The sequence below is a fragment of the Zootermopsis nevadensis genome, unplaced genomic scaffold (assembly GCF_977971745.1).
Source record: "Zootermopsis nevadensis isolate Lab colony 2312 unplaced genomic scaffold, Znev_1.0 Znev_ptg000011l, whole genome shotgun sequence".
NCBI classification, from domain to species: Eukaryota; Metazoa; Arthropoda; class Insecta; order Blattodea; family Termopsidae; genus Zootermopsis; species Zootermopsis nevadensis.
Window position 1 is genome coordinate 6614987 of NW_028259143.1, and position 21760 is coordinate 6636746.

At 40.3% G+C, this 21760-nt stretch overlaps 1 protein-coding gene across 4 annotated transcripts in view; it reads left to right on the forward strand.

Annotated features, from left to right (window-relative positions):
- LOC110828084 (uncharacterized) overlaps positions 1 to 21760 on the forward strand; it is a 232730-nt gene that overhangs the window by 59842 nt on the left and 151128 nt on the right. For all 4 annotated transcript variants that reach the window (XM_022060405.2, XM_022060404.2, XM_022060406.2 and 1 more), the window contains exons 3-4: positions 9164 to 13413; positions 15554 to 15965. In XM_022060405.2, coding sequence (XP_021916097.2) covers positions 10180 to 13413; positions 15554 to 15965 — 3646 coding nt within the window. In that variant the 5' untranslated portion in view covers positions 9164 to 10179. The remainder of the gene's footprint in view (positions 1 to 9163; positions 13414 to 15553; positions 15966 to 21760) is intronic.

Consider the following 21760-nt stretch of genomic DNA (forward strand, 5'->3'; position numbering starts at 1 on the left):
CTTGGACAATACTTTCCGGAGGGTTTTGTGGACATGTTCCGCGAGCTTCGATGCCGGGTCCCAGCTTTATTGCAGTGTTAATTCTCGGAAAGGTGTTTTCGGTGTTTAGTTGTTTGTTGCGGATAGTGGAGTGCCCGTGTCGCTGTGGAGATGACCCAGAATGCTAATTGCTTTTCTACGTTCTCTCTTATTTTGTTTTGTAATTTCAAGTAAACTGGCAAAATCACATCCAACCATGGCAAGATGTTGGAAATTAAGCAGCACAGTGTTGCGTGCTGTGCTCGAAGGGTGGAAGTACTTTCTCTTATCGTCCATTTTCACTTTATGTAGAGCAGGGATGAACAAACCACGGCTCGTTGAAATATTCAGACATTATCGATAAATAATACGTCGCTTTATTGAAGATCACATGTTCACACTCACCGCCTTGAGAACCTGAAATCTCACATCGTTTAATTGGTTCCTAATTTATTTGTGATCTGTGTAAGCCAGCTTTAAGTAAGGTGTGAGAAACTGGGATAGTACAATTATCTAAGATAATTTGGTTTGTATTTTGACGTAAATTAAAGTTTCGGGGTACCTAATAGGCCGACACGTAGCCTGTTTTCTGTTTTATTTGCTTTATTTTTACCTGCAATTGAATACGATAAAGTTGAGTGGGACGCTTCCATGGCCCCGAAATTTCGCCATGGCATTCGATTGGAAGTACAGATCGTTCTGAAGTGTTTCAAAATAGACCGATAGCTCTGTGTAACTTGATTACACATTGGGAGATACATTCTTTTGCAGTTCCATTTTTGTTAATTGAACGCAGGATCCCCACATGTTGCTTTTAACACCTCTCATTGTCAATTTTAAATGACGCGGTTGTGTCCAGGTCAATGGACTATGCTGTTTAATACAAGGCGACAGTGTCCTGTATCCTGTTGATGGAGCGAGTGACCAGCCAGCGTCATTTTTGGTCTGTATGTTGCGCTTATTTTATCTTTGTAATCTGTTGGTGCAAAGTAATTCATTAGATAACCCAGGATCCACTCATAACAAACATTAACGTAATATGTGTCTAGTGACGAGCTGTTCTTACCAATGTAATAATCCGTCGGGTTTGTAAAGGCTGGAAGTTTCGGAATGACTGTAGTTTAGGATTTGGTTACTGTTCACTACGCCTAGGCTTAATAACAACATTAATCAGCAGCCAGGATCCACCGAAAACCTTTCTTCCCTGTGATCACCCGGCATTTGCTGTGTCTCTCTGCCTCTTTTATTTTCAATGTCGCCTCCATCATAACACCCAGCGCCATTTGCATTACCAGTTCTTGTCACATGTATCATCTCCACGACCATCACCATCGCAATGATTCGTCATGTTAGGTCTGCACCTTGACATTCGCAAGTCTGATATTTTATTCGTCTTCATTAAATCCCACGCGTGTTGTTGACCACTCACCCCCATCTAGTGCCGAGGTCAAGAAAGAGAGGAGCTATACCTCCACTCACTCCAAACGCCTACATGGCGTATAGTGGGACAAACTTTACTCTACTCATTAAATCCCACACGGTAGAACGCTGACTTTTCCGATAACGTTTCACTTTGATCTGTGCTGCCCACAGATTCCCATTCCCAAGATTAAACCTCAAACATACCTCAGAAATCCTAACTGGTCTGGCTTCGTAAGCAGTTTCAGAGTTGCTGACCTTCAAACTATTGCTATCCCTAGAAATGTTTCAGGCTTATCTTGTATAAGCACTTTCGTGGCTTGGTTATTGAACAGTCATTTATAAAAATAATAATATAGTTAAAGCGTTCACCCCAAAGTATAAAATGCTGCTTGGTTTTCATCCAAAGGTTACTTCTTCAGAAGGCAATAGTACGCAAAGCTAGTTTAGAAATCCCGCTTCTGTGGAACCTGGATTTTGTTTACCGGGTTCACAAGAGTCCGCCACCGTTACCAGTCCTGAGTCAGATGAGTGCAATCCACACCTTCAAACCTTATTTCTTCAAGATCCATTTTCGTATCATTCACCCATCTACGATTACGTCTGCTGATCGTTCTGTCACCTTAAGGCTTCCCAACTAAACTTTTGTATGCATTTTAATCTTCCTCATGCGTGCTGCTTGGAGCCTAGACGTTACTAAGCTTTATTAACTAAATTCTTTAGTAGAACACGAAGGATCAAAATCTGTAATGCCGAAAATTACCATTGGACATGATGCTATGCCGAAGAACCATTTTAAAATTGTATTCTTTAATCGCTTTGGTCTTACACATGTTGGAAGGGGGGGGGGGGGGTCCCACTGATGTTTAAAATAACAGTGCAATTGAAAACAGTTTCCCCCGTGGATTTCTCCCGCATGCATATTAAAAAGTTTCGTAATTGCCCATTCATAAAGAAAACAGCGCATGCGACAAATAATTTTTTACCACCAAAAGATGCTGTCAACTTGTAGATTTGGGCTGTCGTGCATAAATCTGATCATATTGCGCTTTCAACAGTTTATATGTATTTTGGAAAATTCATTCATACAATTCTGTGCCGACTGTTTATTTTTTCTTATTTCAGTCTATTAGCGTAGCGGATAATCCAATGAATAGTCTACTAAAAGCAAGAAACTCTCTTCTTCATAGTGCTCTGTAGTGTTCCCTTTACATTTGTAGATTTATAATTCAGTTGAACAGCACGTCTTAACGAAGCTTTTGTTGTGTATCGGGCTCGTAGCTCGGTTCGATTCCCGACAGAAGAGGGTTTTTGTCTTCGCCATGCATCCAGACTGGCTGTGAGATCCACGTGGCAGAAAAAGAGAGAAAGCATGATGTAGACCAGAAAGAGAAGAGTGGAAGAAGAAAGTGGATATACAGAGAAGAATGACGATTGTAAATAGGAAGACGTGAGCGACGTTACTAATCTGATTTATATACACTGTGTAAAACCCTGGATGAAATGCTGACGGAAAATAAAACTTGTCTCTGTCAGGAATAAATATCCCTTTCAAGTGACACGCCAGACAGCAATTGTTTTGTTTGTCAGATGTTTAAAAGCTGGTTTTATAATGAAAATACATTCTGCATTTTACTGTATTTTGTTTTGTGGTTTTTAATGCTTCGATGTGATGGGAAAAGTTGAACGCGAAAGAAACAGAGAATTAATGAGAACGACAAAGAACACAAGTCATATATTCCATAGCTATAGGAGAAACAAGGAATCATGAGAGTAAATAAAGCAAGTCTAGATGAGTGTGGAACTTTATTGTTTGTTTGTTTGTCACATAGTCAATTCCTCGTGACGTCGGTTACCAAATATGACGTCGTTGATGCTAGAGACGTATCTGACGCGATAAATTGGTGTGTAAACGCGCAATATCTTATGGTTCAGCCATGAACTTAATAAATGCAAAATAAAATGCTTGTTTATAGACAAATTTTCAAAGACAATGGGCCTTCGATACATTATTAATTTAGTATTTATTGATGACAGTATGAGAAGATGGAACGTTTATGTTAAAATATGACTTAAATTTAAGAATTACAAATTGAATTATTGTAAATAAATGAAAATATCAAGTTTAGCCTCGTTATGTCCGGATTTTACAAGCAATAGAATGTCGAAAGCACAAAATGGGTCTAGTGGTTGACTTTTATGAATACGATATTGAACCTTTATTTTCCATAAAGACAGGGAAATCTAATAGCAGTTTCTCAGGAAGGATTCTGCTTTGTACAGTTAGGTAGTTAGTTCATTTGTCGTTAGTTTCATTACGTAGGGAAATACAGGTTATTATTTCCAGTATTATATTTGAAAAGTCACGGGTACTAAAATAGCATGTCACCGCACGACCTCAACTTTTGCAACCCCTGTACTTTACACTTACAACAAATGCGATAAGATGCAGTACAGAACATTGTAGAGACCTTTTCTTGGCTTCTCTGTGGGCTTAAAATCATTTTCATAGCTCAAATAATTTTTCTTTTAGCCTTAAGAAGTACAGGAATTGCCCACACATTCCGACCTTTTGTAATTACGACATTAGGAAATTTGACGCAGAAGTCTTGCGTCATTGTGGTCTTCTTACGCCGCGAGTTTATTCACTGTCTCAATTTCACGTAACGTAAAGGACTGGGTTCGATTTCAGCACGAGATGATGTGTTCACGTATGACCATCGTTTAGTCAGTTCAAGAGTTAAGTTTGGTTTGGCACCCATTTTATGCTGAAAAATAAGTGAAGACCGTTGACTTAAAATAAGTATTGGATTCGTGACTAGTCCGTGAATAAAAGTAGATGGTGTGACAATGTTTGCACTGAATTTCAGCGACAGTAGTCGGAAAGTGTAAGACGTTGAATATTACATGAGATTTCTTTGCTTGCAGGGTTCGGCAGGTATATATATACTAACGTAGCACAAGGAGTAGCATTTAAAACTCAGCCTTGAATACTACACGTGAACCCCTTCACGCATTGCGAAATGGAGATGGTTGTCTTCTGGGTTGTTGCGCCGTGTTGTCTGGTAGAAGTTTACCGACTTTTCAGAGGTCCTCCACTATCAGGGCGATGAGTACGTCGGTAAACTTCTGCCAGACTACACGGCGCAACAACCCAGAAGACAGCCATGTTCGGACTCGCCGCCATGAAAACCTCAAACCATACATAGCGAAATGCGTCACGAACAGCATCAAACTATTTCCTTTTCCTAATATCGTAAACATAAGAGGTTTGAATGTGTGTGATACATTCCCGAACGAATCTTTCCAGCGATTAATGGCGAGTAATGTTCGGGCATGAACACACGTTCAGCTCGTGAATACACCATGTTCGCCCCTGCACATCGTTTTCGCATTGCGAGGACAGCGATTTAAATATCATGGGGGAAGCTGGGAAAGAGTATTTCATGAGATGGACCTACTTCTGTTTCAATGTGTATACCGTAAAAAGTAAAGTTTGTCCCACTATACGCCATGTAGGCGCTTGGGGTGAGTGGAGGTATAGTTCCTCTCTTCCTTGACCTCAGAACTAGATGGGGGTGAGTGGTCAGCATCACGCCCCGGCCGGCTTTACCCCCGGGAAAGGACCCCGGTACCCATTGTAGAGGAGGCTGGGTGGGCCCCAGAGCCGGTCTGGACTCAGAGGCTAGAGGAAAAATCCTCTGCCCCTGTCGGGGATCGAACCCCGGCTGTCCAGCCCGTAGCTAGTCACTATACTGACTGAGCTATCCCGGCTCATAATGTGTATACCGTAGTTGGCTTTTTAAGAGGGGCCATTTTTGATAAATTTTTTGACGATGCCATCAGTTCTTCAAACTATATAGCGTCGAATGATAGACTGATTGATGAATAATAAATTTGAAACCATGTAGAAGGAAGCGGTCGTGTGTCAGATTAAAGTTCTATCGCAACGAAAAACCTCAGACAGAGAGACGTTCTCCGGACTGAGATAAGAACCCGGGACCTCTCTATCGCGACATTCGGTGCAGTTAATTGTAACATGTGCCGTATCCGTGTGTCATTTGTTTTCAGTAGAAAGCTTTATGGAAAGGTCATAAGTGTGTTTCTTTCCTGTTTGTGATTTGTCGTAGTGGCTCTGAACAAGTTCCCCTTCTTCACTCAGTAGCAGCTTATGTCTGGCTGAGTGCTATCATGCACGTCCGCCACTATTTCGTCTACTCTTGCCTCACTATTCCGGTATATTTATACTATACAGTGGCCTTCAGTTGGCCATGGTAGGTAGAGAAGCACTGTCGGCGAGCGAAAGCAGGCTGCAGACAAGCTCATGTTCCGTGTCGTACTCTGTTCTGTTGGTACTATAAACGTCGATGTTTCATAGCAGTATTTTAGCTGAATGTCGTCCATAAATAATTGTCATAGTAAAGTAATTGAAGGAAATATGGCAAATGCAGGAAATATAGCCAAGTTGCTGTCATACTTTCACAGATTGTCAGCAGAAATCAGCGCCATTAGGTCACGAACATCGGCGAAATTGTGTTTAGTGAGACAGTCGCCAACTGCGAGACATTGCTTCTTGTTATACGTAATATGAATGTCAGAACAGAGGAAATACCTTGCATCTGACGTTCAGGACACAAGTAATATGCCATTAATCCCCATAAACAGTAAATGTATTAATTTGCTTGGAGCTAAATCGTTGGTGAAATTTCTGTACATTTATATGGTATAACTGGGTTTCATGACATTCTTTGTTAGACCACCTCCTGGCAGAGATAAAAAGAAACATACCATGTGCAAGTTACATGACCAACCTTGCCCAAAAACTAAAGATTATCTTCGTAAGCAAAAAAGAATTACTAATGCGATTAGATGGAATGTACAAGCTTGAATGAATTCAAAATTTTGACGAAAAAGAATGCAGGTGAAGTTTCTTCCGTCACATCACTTTAAATTAAAAATACGAGACTTTCTGTTGCTACTTTTAGGTTATAAACGTAAAATAAACCGTAATAATGTTTTAAAACGTCGTGTGTTTAATTGTCTTATATTTGGGTTTACATTTCAGTTGGCCATATTATTTGCACTGTGCAGGTAATATGGACGAAAGCACATCTTTCAGAAAACAACCCTTTTCTGGCGTTCACGATGAAAGACAAAGGTTAAAATATTTTCAATGTAGCTAAATGAGTGTTGTAGTAGATACATATATCGCGTCTGTTTAAAAAAAAAGATTAATATTATGAGAAAATAGGAAAGCTTAGCATGATCATATTTCATTCAGATACCTTATTAGGGTTTTGTCAAAACAAATCAGGTGAAGATCAGTTAAGCACCCGGCACTAAATGGGAGTGAGTGATTAGCCCCCAGTACACATGGGCTGTGGGTTATGAGAGCCTCAGAGCCGGTCTGGACGCGATGACGAAAAGAAAAGTATGTGCCTCCCCCGGTATCAAACCCCGGTCATCTAGTCAGGAAACCGACTGAGATGTCCCGTATCCTTATAAACACTAATGATATAATTATTAAGTAAGTAGGTAGAGTACCCATCCTTTGCTTAGAGTTCTTAAATTAAACTCTATGTTTACTGAACTAGTTACACGAAAAGATGTGATGTTACGCATCATTATGCCAAATAAATTCGTAGTTTATGCTTCTAACTACTGTGTAGGTCTATTTTAGATTAATCTTATACACCACTTTTAATTCAGTACATAAACAATATAGACTACGATAGGAAACTTAATTTATCGTGTTATAGCATCGCATAGGTTGGGAAAGTACCTTAAATTAGGCCACGACCACTTACTTTCGCATTCTTCTAAATTCTTTATTCATCGTATCATTTTGTAGTGTCAGGTGCTGAGCGTGTCGTTAAACAAAACACAGAGTAAATGTTACATAAATATTTTTTCTGTTATTTAGCGTCATGTGGCCATGATTATTATCGATATTTGCTTCTAAATGTTTTTATGCTTGGCTATACCAAAACGTCTTTCTGTAGGAATTTACATCGTCAACACAAAACATTCGGCAAGAAAACTCTTTTTCAAGATTTTCCATCTCTGCCATAAGACATATATCCTGAAACTAGCAGGACGCCGTATTATTGAAGTCTTTCGCCAAGTAATCGCCAACTTCCTTATATAAGGCTAAGTGTGATTTGTTACGCACACAAAGGAAATATTTGAAGTTAGTTCTGTGAGCGTGGCATTGAGCCGGTTCCAAGTGCGAATGAGGTGTAATAATGCCGAAGTAATTAGATTAAGAAAGAGAGAGCAAGTGTAGTATAACTGACTTCGTAGAGTCGAGTTCTTAAGAAGCCAGTAGACGCCGATCTGGTCATGAAATTACCCGTCTTTTATGGAACGAGAAGGTTAATTAATTCGTTCACAAGAGATTGCCGTTTTAATATTGTCTTCCCATGTGTATTCAGGTCTCCTAGTTTGTCTATCGCACTTCATGCAACAGGGTTCTTCTTGAGAAGCTGTAACTCACTCACCTAGTCAAAAAATGTCCTGCCTTTCATGGAATCCGAAGGTTCAGGACCGTGTTCACAAGAGCCCATTCTGAGCCAGTTTAATCCAGTCCATGCATCATACTCTGCAGTTAACAGATTATAGAGGAATAAATTGACTGTTGCACATGATAGCAAATGGCTGTCAGCATCACATCTCCTCTCTCTTCACTCCGTACTGCTCACTGGAATAATCGATCTATTTAGCAGGATTTTGCGTTTCTCCCCCTCCTGTTCCCTCGCGGTACAGCGGTTGAGTGACGTTTCTAACACATTGTGATTTAATCAACATGAAGCTGTCTCAACTACATAGGCATTATGTTGGAATGTCAACTGGAAGAGGACTCAGGTCTGTTACGGCACGGGTTTTGTGGTCGTCTGTCATTATCGTTGGTTTGCTTGACTGCTAGTGGGTGGTTTCTGAGGATAAACAGTTTGTAGGAATTGCACGTCTTTGCATCCACTTTCTTCCTCTGTCTACAGAAATTCTCCAGCCTGCATGTCTTCTTCTACTTAGCGTCAACAGAGAAGTTTGTGAACATTCTCAAGGTCGGTATGGACTGCAAGCTGCCAGAAATTTGAGTGTTGAGGATAATATTAGGACCAAAGATCTCTGGAATAATCCAAAGATGGTAAAAAACATAATTAGGGACTTATAATATATACTGCTCAACAGATATTGTTAGGGCGATCAAATTAATTCGCCTCGTGTGTGCGACTGGGAGATAAAAAATGCATACAAAATATTAGTCGGGAAATCTGAAGGAGAGAGGCCTCGTGGGAGACCTAGTTGTGGATGGAGAACTGTAACAAGAGTTTTATGATTAAGAAGTACGTATGAAGTTGTGCATCCACTGGATTCAATTACCTTAAGGCAGGATTTAGTGGTGGGTTCTTTGGGTTCCATAACAGACGGTGATATGTTTATCATCTGAGCGATCATCTGTTGCTGAAGACAGACTCAGCCACTCTTCCCCGTGGTGTGAGCGTGTTAGAAGATATCCCAATTTATTCTCTGTTGTCTTGTCGAAAAGAATAGAACCAGTACGACTTTCGTAGTTCTGTGCACCCTTTCATAAAATCCACGTGTCCAATTTGGTGTTTGTGTGTCAGTTCCTAGATATAAAATTGCATAAATGCATTCATTTTGTTAGGAGGGGGGTTAATTGTTACATTTTTAATGCTAATTTTTATTAAATATTTTGTTCCAGGCCCAACTTACCGAGCGACTGACAGCCCAGATCGAATATGTGGAAAAGGTAAAATGCGAAATTAATAGGCTGTGACGTCACATAATGGCCTCGTATCATCTTCAGTGCTTGCAGCAGATGAACGCTGCTTCGTACCTGTGGGTAAATGCCGTCTTCCGCTGAATTAATTAGTGACGTATGCCTTTCTATACTTCTGCAGTATCATAGCACCACAGAAATATGTCGTCCTTTCTGTGACGTTTGATCTAACAGTGTTATAATAAGAAGACTATAAAATTCTCCATCCTGAAATGTTGATACGGTCACAAAGATATTGGACTGTGGTTGTAGTGAGAAATTAGTGCGTGTATTTCCATTAACCCGTCGTGCATTGTCATTAAAAAATATGGGCCCATTATTAGCTACTGTGTACTGAATGAAGTCTGCTTACACTGTACATAGGTGTCTTTTGATTATAATTCAAAAATTAAAGGCAGGAGCCATAGTATATTCGAGCACAGTGTGTATAGTAAATACGCGAACTTTTCAAACCAGACCGTGAAAGAGTGGATATAAACACATTACAAGAATAACGGTATGTCGTTGTGACTTGAATAATTACTTAGGTTAAATAAGTCATCCGTTTGTTTTTTTTGGGTGTAAATTTGTGGAACTCATTTCGTATTGCGTAGGTTAGGTACAAAGGGTAACACCAAATCGATAAATATACTTGTCGATGCTGTATGTTTTCGTTGTAATGAGTACGTTTTATCAGTAGTGTTTAACCCATATATTCAAGGGTGACCGAGGATTAACACCAACCACCAGTGTAGGAGAATCACGTAATAACATTCAACACTGAGCCAGCATTTTTGAAGTATTACAGGAAGTGTCAGGCTAGAATGGAATCGTTTCCCATATCAAGTCATAATGACTGGACTTCTAGGACGTTACGTATGTTTCGTTAACTTTTTGAGACTTGTGTACGGGTGAAAGGTGTTGTAATTAGGTTTTATGATCAGTGGTGTTTTGTTGAAATGCGTGTACCGCCCCAGCGATCTTCTCGCAGTAACACTGCAACATCAGCCACTTCCGGTGGTAAAAGGTTATCAACATCCATATCAGTTTCCGGTAATCCTGCATTGTCCGTCAAGAAGCGGAAGTTGCAGTCTGAGACACCTTCAGGAAACAAAACTTCGTTTAAAACTACTTCTGTTGGTGATGCTTCAACATCTGACCAACATTCCAAAAGAAAACAACCACTGCCACAAATTAAAAAAACGTTGCATCATTTTAAGAAACGTGATGCTGCATTACTTACAAAATCATTGAAATCCAATATCACTGCAAAGAAACCGCATTCCAATAAAAGTAGCAATGTGCCGTTGGTGGGTTTGAAGAAAATAAAGTTTAAAGAAGGTAGGCTCACTATCAAGAAAATATTGGTGACTTCTTCAGAATCTAAACCGCAAAAGAAGCTGGCGAAACCTGCTACTAAAACTGCACCTACAAAGAAACAAACAAATAATAGCAACAAGAAAGTGATTTCTGCTGTCGAATCTTTGTCGGTACCGCCCGTCGCTGAAGACCAAGCTCCTGGTGGTAGCAACTGTGGGAAGTACTCCAGCGAGACAGAAGATAAGCTGTCTGCTTTACAGAAGAAGACTCAGTATAGAAACCAGCCTTCATCCAAACAAGTCACCAAGAAGGCCAAGACTGTTATTGGGAAAAGTAAGAGCTCTGCCTTAATTTCTGCCCCTGTTCCTTTTACGCGGACCAAGAAACTCGAGCAGAAACAAAAAGTAAAAACTGTTAAGAAAATCTGTCTGAAAACGTATCCGGTAACAAGACACGTTATGGTTATGCACGTTGAACAGGAAGCTACAGCAGGAGGAAAGAAGAAGGTCCCGACTAGGAGGAAACAGATAACTGGCGAAGACACCGGAGGTAACGATACATCAAGTCATGTGACTAGTAAGACAAGCGGTTCACCAACATGTGACAGGCAACTAAGTGGTGGTGCCGGCGACAATTTGGAGTCGAGTAATCACGTAACGTCGCAGGCGCCAGAGAAGATTGTCAGTAAAGGAAGCGCAAAGAAGGCCAAAGATGAGGAAAGTGCAATAAAGGAGACCGATAAGAAGAAGGTAGCAAAAAAGAAACCAAAGACGGAAAGCGCAGGAAAAGGAAATGGGACAGGGATTGAAGATAAAGTCGGTGTTATTATATCTGTACCTACCAAAGACAAGAGTGAAGTGTCAGTTCCAAAGAAAGAAGGTAAGATTGGAAATAAAGATGATTCCACGTCTAAAGTTAAGTGCGTGAAGAAGAAGAAGAAGAAGCCAAAACCTACAGACGCGTTACTTTCAAAGGGAAAACCCACAAAAAAGTCACCAGTATTAAAAAACCCTAAAGTTATATCTACGAAGGCAAATAAAATTAAAATGCCGAAAATTACGTCCAACACAAAAGTTGTTAAGAAACAACAACAGTCAAAGAAGAAGGAACCCAGACCCGCCGTGAAAAATGTCGTAACGAAGATCCAATTTTCAGCGGACTGTCCCGTGGATGCTAGACAAGAAGAGGAAGTGAAGCAGCAGGACGATGATGATGATTCGTCCACGTCGGACGAGATTACCTTAGATGTGCTGTTTCTACGCCAACAGCAGATGAAGCAGGAGAAGGTTATGAGCGATGAACTTCCCTTTGGTCAGCGGTATCAGTGTGAAGGAATAAGCGGCCCGTCTTCCCTCATTGACACCAGTAAGCAGGTAACTGCTCAAAATGTTGAAATCAAACCTTCACTGCCAATGTTAGCCTCTGTTAAGGTTGAAGAACCCGTTCCCAACCTTCCTGTTGATACTTTGTCACCTTCGACCATTAACACTTCGGATGATGAAGATTTGAAAAGTATAAAGAATCGCATTAAGATTAAGCTAGAAGAAGATAATACTGAGATTGGTAGAGAGAAATTGTCTGCTCAGTCTGAAAAGAACACAAAGAAAAAAATGATAACAGCAAAGTTAAGGAGTGACGACAGTTTTACAAATCGAGGGAAAAGTGAGGATGTGAATATAAAGAAAGAGGCAAAGGATGAAACAGAAAATAAGAAAAGTGATTCCGACGTTAAAGTTACAAGTGATAACCGCGGCAAGGAGAGGGTTAAGAAGCTGCTCAGCGTTAAGCGTTCGAGGGTCGATGGCGGAAAGAATGGAGGTAGTGGGAGTGATACTGAGCAGCGGGCCCGGCGGATGAAGCTGTTTGGTTTCTGGAGCGGCCCGAAACGCCATCGCGTGGCGTCGTTAAATGCACTGGCCAAGGTGCATTGTCTCTATGAGAACGAAAGTCGAGGTGCTTTGCTTGGTATCTGCGGTACCAATGGAGGAAGTAGCCGACGTACTTCGAAACCACCCCCATCACCAGAAAACGACACCGTCATCCCTACGAGAACTCTGCGTTCAGCGCCTGGACTGCGAGGGATGGGTAAACACTGGGACATGCACAACGCGTCTTCGACATCTTCGTCTTCGCCATCGTCTGATGACAACGAAAGTAATAGCAGTTCTTATATAGCACGCCATGCCGCTCCGCCTGTATCTTCAAAACAGAAACGTCGACAGCCGAAAATGGCGACGTCTACTGCAGCCTGTAGCATTAAGAAGAAATCAAAACAGATCAAGAACATGAAAAACGTTGTTAAACGACGAAGGAATAGGTGCGAGCTTATGATGGATCTTAAAGACATGGTCGTTAGGAAGAGGATGGCAAGTCTAAACGCGTCAGCTATCCTGGCTGCTAGCTATTCGGTGGAAAAACGCGCCGTGAAGAGTGTTAAAGAAGATTGTGGGACGGCCGTGGGCGCAGATTCCAGCGTCAACAGCGTCCATCAAGTAAAGAAGAAAACAAAGAAACGCTTGGTGACGAAGAAGATTGTGGAAGTTGAGGATGACAGCAGTAGTATCAGTAGCGAAATAGAGATTGAAGAATGCGATGTGGGTGGCAGAGGCAGTACCAGAAGTGTCATAGAGGTCAGAACTACGCCCAGCGGAGGTCCGAACAGTAACAAGAAAGTAGCTGTTATTGTTAACCAGGACACTGACGTGACCATTACTGGAGTTTACGTCAACAGCACCACAAGATCCACCCACCACGAAGGGTTCTGTAGCATTGCAGGAATGCAGTATCGCATCTCGTCCACCAGTCATACCCAGACGGAGGCCACCGCCGTGGCCACGGAAACGGTGCTTCACTCTTCAGCCGCTACAGAACACGTGAGTTGACAGCTACTTTTCGTGCATGCTATTGTAGACGTCACCAGTTTGCAAGCTACAAGGCTGCTGAAGTTTGGCTTTGCTAGGGTGAGAGTTATATATCATTATTGATATCTTTCTTTCTTTTTTATAAACTTTAAGTTCATAAGGAAAACTGAATATATTTTTTCTGATAGCTGGTTTACGCAAAAAATTACTTACGTTTTTCTCAAGTTTATTGACAATACAAAAAAAATGAAATCGAACTGCCTGTTCAAGAGACCTCATACGAAGGTTTTCATTCACACAAAAAATTAACATAAATAACCAATATCGTATATAACACATATAAACAGAACGAAAACAGATAATAACTACTACAATAACTAAATCGTTTATTGACAATGTTAAAAAGGCATAAGATAAATCAAAGTAAAATGTCATATGAACAAATATATGTGTCAAGAAAATGTTATTTTTGAAGCCAATTTAAATAATAAAATTTACTTGAATCACTCGATGATACGTGAATCCACCACGTAGAGCTCCTGTACACTGACCACTAAAGGCGGTTTCACGCTGGCGCCGTATAGACGTCGCTAAATATATTTCTTATGATTATTATATTTCTAAATGACATAACAGGTTGAAGACTTTATTATAATACCCAAGAATTTTCCGAGAATATGTCGTACGTGTATAGTAAAATTACGAATATGAAATTAAACATAAAAATGACTCAAAAATACATTTACATATGATTAGCCTATTCATCACTATTTCTCGCGGAACCCCCGGCGATTGCTCACGGAACTCTAAGGTTCCGGGGAACCCCGGTTGAGAAACGCTGACCTTTAAGGATGCAATATGGTGACATTTGCAAAAAGTGTGTTCTCACCATTTAGTAAAAGACTTTTGGTCTTGCTTATGCCACAATCTTGATTAATTTTCTTTGTTGATCCTGGATTTTATGAATAATACTTCTGACGGAAGACTACACATCCAATTGAAACTCTTGGCTTAATTCCATAACCGGAAAGTCACAGAATTTGCGAACAGTAACCTTTTAAATGACTCGATTGCTCGTTGTAGCACTTTAGGAAGGCAGGCTATAGAAAATCTGGACTCCAGATTTTCATAATATTTTTGTCACATAAGACCATTGAATTTTTTGAAGTAACCACATACGTTGAAAAAATGTTCGTATTTTGTTTCAGTAAATTTTAGAACCGAGTGAAAGTTATTAATACGTCCTTTTAATTCTTGTTCCATATAAATACCCCTCCAACAAAATCTTTAAACAGCTTTTTGCAGTGGACCCATCTGATAAGCTGTACAGTTTAACCCCATGATGGAAGCAGGGCCAGCTTCCGAAATGCTTTTTAATATGTTCACTAGTGTGCACCAGTTTAATGACACGTCTTTGAAATATTTAGATGTCATATTTTATGCATAATCACCCAGTTTTTAATTGTATTTTGTCCATCGATCCACAAGTTTTCTGAGTCTATTAAAATAATACATTTTATATTTCGGTTGAGCCTTAAGTCATTCTTACGCTGCTTCTTTCCTTGACTTATGCACATTTCAGATAACAGTTTTATCAGCGCTGACTCTTCCGTTATCTAGGATAACGCAGATCGATCTGTTTCTTAACCTCTGCACATGTTACAGTCGATAGTCGCATGGAACGAGCATCAGCAACACTCGTCCGCCCTCCTCTGAATCTTTTCACCCATTTGTAAACTTTCCTCTCACTTTTACAGTTGCCAGAATTCTGAACTGTAATTCTTTTCTCTTTTTTTTTCTTTCGTGGATTTGACAAGTTTTCAAATATCGTGATCACAAAAATATCGTCACTGATTAATGTTGTTCTTTGGTGCATCTGTCAATGTAGCCACCACGTTGAACTTGTTGCAGTTTGTTGCAGTGATATCTCTATCCGAAAAGCAATGTAAACAAACTATATGCAAATGAGGGAAGGTTTATATTGTTTATAGCAGACGTCAGTGCCGCTAACGTCGCTTCGTAGATAAACTAAATGCTTTTCCTCTTTAATTTTAACCAAGGCGTGTTTTTGCCGCGGTTTAAGCACGAACACCAACTTATCCATATGTCAGAGTGATAATGTAAGGACCTCCTTTCATCTGTCCATGTGCAGCCTCCGTCTCAGCACCACCCTGCAGAACCACCGTTAGCGCCACCGATGAAATCGTACACGCCACTTGGAGCGCTGTCCAACATGCAGCCTCCTGGTGCTGCCGTAGTGGGCGGTCCACCGCCTCCGCATCACCACCACCATCCACACGCACATCCGCACGCACATGCTCCGCCATGTAATGTGCCACCCCAGCAACCGCCCCCGCACCGTGGAGGTCCCATCAATCCTGGGGTTGGCCCGGTGCACCCACCTATTTCACCTCTTGGCCGTCGACATGGATGCAGCAGCGCTTTCTCCGCTCCGCCTCCACCGCCCACGGCTGCTTACGGACCACCGCCACAGCATCCACAGCCACCTCATCACCACCATCCACTCCCTCCCCAAGGCCAACAAGATCCGACATACATTCACGGTAAGTACACTGGCAAGTACCAGATGCTTTCTTCTGTCCCGATAACTAACATGTCTGAAGATGGGTCCTAGTAACCCCTTGAGAACCGCCACGGTGGTCTAGCGGTCAGAACGCTGGGCTTGTATACCTGGGATCCCGGGTTCGATTCCCGGTTTTGCCCGGATTTATAACTTGTGTTGGGCAAGGCCGTGGTCCAGGTATCACGGAGTTTTCCTCAGGGGCTTCCCCGGTTTCTCCGTGGCATCCCAACAATTACTCCTTTCTCATCATCATTTACACACAGAAGAAGACAATGACAAACCATTTCTGGATCGTTTGCCGAGGAAACATATGAACAGGTCCCTAGCAGAGGGAACTTGTTCATAATGTCGCCAGGGGTCGGCTCCGACCCGATGGAGGGATCCGTAAGAACGTACAGAGGAGAAGGGCAATGAAATTACTTTTTGGTAATGTTTGTACGTTCTTAATATTGCGTAAACTGGAAAGTTTTGAAATGTTGTTGATCTTAACATGAGAAAGCAATGTGAGTTTCTTAAGTGGTCTGCGTCGGACACAAAACGAAGAAGCCATCGTACTTTTTCATTAATAATTGATATTGAAAGTTAACATCGAGGGGCAAGTAAACAGTTGGAAGGAAATGTGTTCCGTTATAAAGTTTTTTTTGACCTCTCATTAATTCAGCGGATGACTGAAAATAAACAAAAGCCATGATTTTTATTTATTCTTTGTCTAATAACTGAGACAGGCGTTTAATTTTTTTGTGTAGGAACTCAGCAATACATTGAAAAGTTCTGTGAAAATTATTTAGTGCTCGTTGTTACTTTTCATCGATACTTTTAAATATGACTTTAATTTTATTTTATATCAAAGTTTAATCCAGGATAAAAAGCAAAGATTAATCTTTTAACCGGGAAATTTCACGCGTCACTCACTTAACCCTTTAAAACACAGTCGTAAATATATCGATGACCTGCTTCAGCGATCACCAACTCAGAATTTTGCTCACAGAGTGTATTTACGGGTTCGTGTTACTATCAAAATAAGCAATCGTTAGTTTTCTATACAGCATTGATTAGTTGGCCTTTGTACGGTGACACATTGTGTTTTGTTTGAAGTAGGAACAGAATGTATAAGTATTATTTAGTTTTTCGGCTTCAGTGCGCTGATCTTTGAGTGGAAGTTATGCTAGTTTCATGTTGGCATATCCGAACTTTCACGAGTACATTATACATTACAAAAGGAAAACTCGTTGAACGTTTGAACACACATGAGTAAACGATTAAGATTTATAAACGCTTTGAGACAGTACGAAGTTACTTTGGAATAGTTTATTCATTAGTGGAAGTTTCAGGAATAAACGACGTCAGAATGCTTGGAGTTTTCCATAAAGAAGTCTGTGTAAGAAGGGCTTGGGGCTTATGTCAGGCCACGACTCATCTTTAATCTGTATACGAAGAAACTGTATTTGAACGTCGGCACACTTACGAATTTTTTTTATATTTGTGTGTGTTATTTTCTCTTTGTTCTGATGCGAAATTAAAATCTTTGTACTTCCGTTATTTAGACGGTTCGTTACCGGTCCGCGCAGTCTCCGGAGTGTGGGTTCGTGTTTTTAACCCCACGGCTTCGTGGAGGTATTTAACTGTCGTGTTTCTCTTGCAGTTTCCAACTTTGCCTTCTAGTCATCTTTAAAACGCCGAAGATTAAATTATATGCAACTATAACTTTCTTGTGAACGGCGAGAAACTTGTTATCTGGCCCTAAGGGGCTAACAGAGATTGAAGATTTTAAACCCGAAGACGTTCTAAGAGAATTTTTACTTGTGAGAATTTATGTGTCTGTATAATGGATAACACTGTGTGACTAAGTGATTATTACTCCTCACTTGGTGTTATTAGGTAGTAACTGGGTCACAGAGGGGTAAAACAAGAAATCCGTATGGATCTTTGGCGTTGAAACCTCGTACAAAGAGTCTCTTGGAAGAGTGATCATTTGTTTTTCATACTACGACTTGTTTAGGTACAATTATTTTAACGTAATATGTAAGAAACGCTACGGTGGTCTAGCGGTTAGAACGCTGGCCTTGTAATCCTGGGGTCCCGGGTTCGATTCCCGGCGGTTCCCGAATTTATAACTTGTGTTGGGCAAGGCCGTGGTCTAGGCAACACGGAGTTTTCCTCCGGGGGCTTCCCAACAATTACTCCATTCACACACAGAAGAAGGCAATGGCAAACCACTTCTGGATCATCTGCCAAGAACGTATATGAACAGGTCCCAGTCCGAGAAAAGGATGGAAGTATCCTGTTCATATGGACCTGTCGCCAGACAGAACACTAAATAAAATAAATAAATAATATGTAAGAAGCCATGAAAGCAATTAAATTGGTATATTCTGACAAAGGCCAGTGGATGTAAAACTTATAAGAGTGATGAAGTCACTGGCTAATGGTGACAATGGTGATGCCACAAAGAAGAATGTTCTGTTGAATGAATATTTCCGTTTCTGGCCTAGGATGAGATATAGAAATATTAATTATTCCAATTCTTTGATTCGCCATGTTACGTCGTTAAAGTTTAAAATTTATAGAATAATTAATGTATTGGGTCTGTCATTTCCGGTGTCTACTTGTGGATTTATGTTTCGATATACTCGTTTTATGCTCTAAAATCAGTGTGTATTTTAGATGTGTGAACGTAATTTGAAGATCCCTAGAGTGGTGATTGTACGTTGATGAGATTTGCAAATGGAATGGGCGCAGCTACATTGTGTGCAGTAACTCTTTTTTTTTCGTGAATAATTGATTGGGAAGAAATAATGGGGAAATAAATACGTGTAATCGTGGTTCTAGTTGTAATGGGAGTTTCACATGTTAGTGGACTTCCAGTTGTCCGTCTTCATCATAAGTGTTTGTTTTGTGCTTCAATAGCCCTGTTATACCTTAACTCTTCGCCAAAAACAGTAATGAAGTGTGAAAGTGAGCATGATTTTATCCATTCTGACAAGACAAATCGCATTTTGCGCGGTAACATCACGTGAGATCAGTCAGCACCCTGAAATTTTTTCTTTTCTGCAATTACCGAGTTTCAGAAGATAAACGTCAGTGGAAGGAAAAGAGTATTTGTTACCCCACAACAGCTTTGACCGAACTGTACGTAGAGATGATGATGTTTACGAAATAAATAATTTCCGTCCTGAAAGAATTTGGCCTCCAGTATCACATCTGAATCGGAACAGTTTTTCTTGTTTGAAAGGTTACATTGTGACGGACTTCACATGTACGCGCCTTCAGTCCCCAAATAAGGGTATCTAAGAATATATTTCGAGATACATTTCATTAATTTAGGGCATGGCTGATCCCTTGCATTTCACGGACCACATAAACCGTTGTATTCGAGCCTCGTACCATTCCCATTGCCTCGTAATTGATGTGTAGGATCCACTTCGATTTTGATGCTTGCAGAAACAGCGCAGCTCATTCAATATACGCCTATAATTTATAAAGAAAGCCTAATGTTTTTCGTAAATGTCGAATTATTGCAGCTTTTGAAAGATATTTTTATATCCTATATTTTTCCCTAGATGTATGAATTTACTTTCATTGCATCATACGCCTTTTTTGGCGTGGTACTGGAGCAAATTTTCATTTTCGTTTGCCTTTCTTAGGTTGGTTAACAGGGTTTGTAATTATATATGGCAGCAGAACACAGAAAACCGCTGGCATTCGTGTATTTTCATGGATTTTCAACCCTCGCCACTGAAGTGATTAGAACTATATAATTTCTTACATCAACGACGGATATCAGGAATGTTGTTTCATATGCAGGATTACAGCGCATGGAACTCTCCGTCTTTTAGACGAAAATTCTACAAGTTTGCACGGTAACAGTGTTTTATTATCCTTGTCACTTTAGGAAGTGTTCTTTCAGTATTATTTCACTCATCTTGAGTTTCATGCTATACCACGTAACACTCTTCGGTTGGACTATGAGAATATTCATATCTGTCAAGAAAAAGTACTTTCCCCTTGACACGTGTCATGTATCCTATAAAAAGAAAAAATGAAACAGACACAAGTCGGTCACCTGCGAGAATGTTTAAAAAATAAAAATATCACACTCTGAGAGAGAATGCAGAAGTTGTAGCCGGTAACAGAATTTACATCAGTCTGCCGTGTACCTGCAGCATTACGCTAAAACATTAAGTTCTGCTTTCTTTAATTTGTTTCAGTGTATACTTTGAAGCTAGTAGTTGAAGTTATTCAACTCACTGATCAATTTCCGTGCATAATTTACATTAGTACGAATTCTATCTGTTTAAAATGTTCCCGATTTAGCATCTAAGTTTTACACTATTTGTAACGAATAATGGATGGGCGGTAAATTGCCTGCAGACACAGGATTTGAGGAAAGGGAGTGAAAATGCTTCATTGGCAGTGCCTACTATCGTCTCCTGTTGTTATAACACTTAATGCTGATGACAAAGACAAACATTCCTTTATATGTGCGAAACGTGGACTGTAAATACAAATTTATCATAATTAAATAATAATACCTAAAGCCAATGGCAGGTTGCTTTTATGTGGATTAGGCGAGAAATTAGTAGAACGGCAAGCAGCTAATTTAACCGATAAAATGTGTTGCTTGGCTGTAGCAGACATCGGATTGAACATCTGGAGTCTGAGAAATGATGGTGTCCCTAGAATTTTGAATTCGCAATGAAAAGAAGAATAAAAAGGTAGTCTGACCAAAATAAATGAATCCGGGGCATTCTGAACTATGACCTCATTCTGTAAGGTAGCGCGTAAGAATAGCTCGCTGTGGAATTCGATCCAGGAATTTCCGGATGCAAGCGACTGGCTTTGCTGCACAGTTAGCTTGTTCCACAACGTGCTTTATTTGTGTACACGTAATGCTTATCGTTTATGGACGTCTGACAAGAAACAAGGAGAGAAAGTCTTTCGCCGTAACAACTCATCGGCATGTAGTGGATATGTACTTTCTATTTTTTGTGTCTGGGGGGGGAGGGGAGGTGGAACGAGGAAATGTACGGCACAGTATTATTGCCTGTCTGTCTGCCTGTCTTTGGTGTTCCTTGTGTTATAAAAGGTATTTTGTAGGGAAGATGGTTGTGGATATTTCTAATTTCCATTATTCTGTATTTCCCACCGTCATGGAATGTCTTTACAAGGAATTTTCCCAAAGGAAAGTAAGTGAAAATTAATTTTGAACTGTAAGTACTTCGAGAAAACGTGCTGATATTTTGGATCTTTCAAAACTGTGTGATGTTGATCTGTCAGACATTGTTTTCTATGAATGGGACGACGACTTCAAATGAAACTGGTTGCGAAGAGCGGTTTGTATATGCTGATGTTTTTTGTACGAACCATTCTACTATTCTCTCGGTGATATCAGAATTTGTGCCACATGTCTTAGTCACGTGTGACATACACGGCAGAGATTTACATTCAAATTAATTGGTATTTTAACTTTGCATATAGGTAAGGCAGTAATTTTGTACATTGCACATTCTACTGAGAATTTGTGTAGGCCTGGTAGGCTTGAATCTTTTAGAAGTAGCTACACGTGGATTAATAGATTTGTCATACGGAAGGGGCGAACTCTGTGATGATTTAGAGAGAATCTTGAATGACGTTATATCGTATTTGAATCTGTTGTCTCAGTATTTGCTTCGAGGAATTAACAAACCGCTAAAATGTTTAGTCAGGGCAGCGGAATGTCACTGCTTTACTACTGAGTTGGTCTACTGCGGTATTTATTAATAGTTTACTAGACAG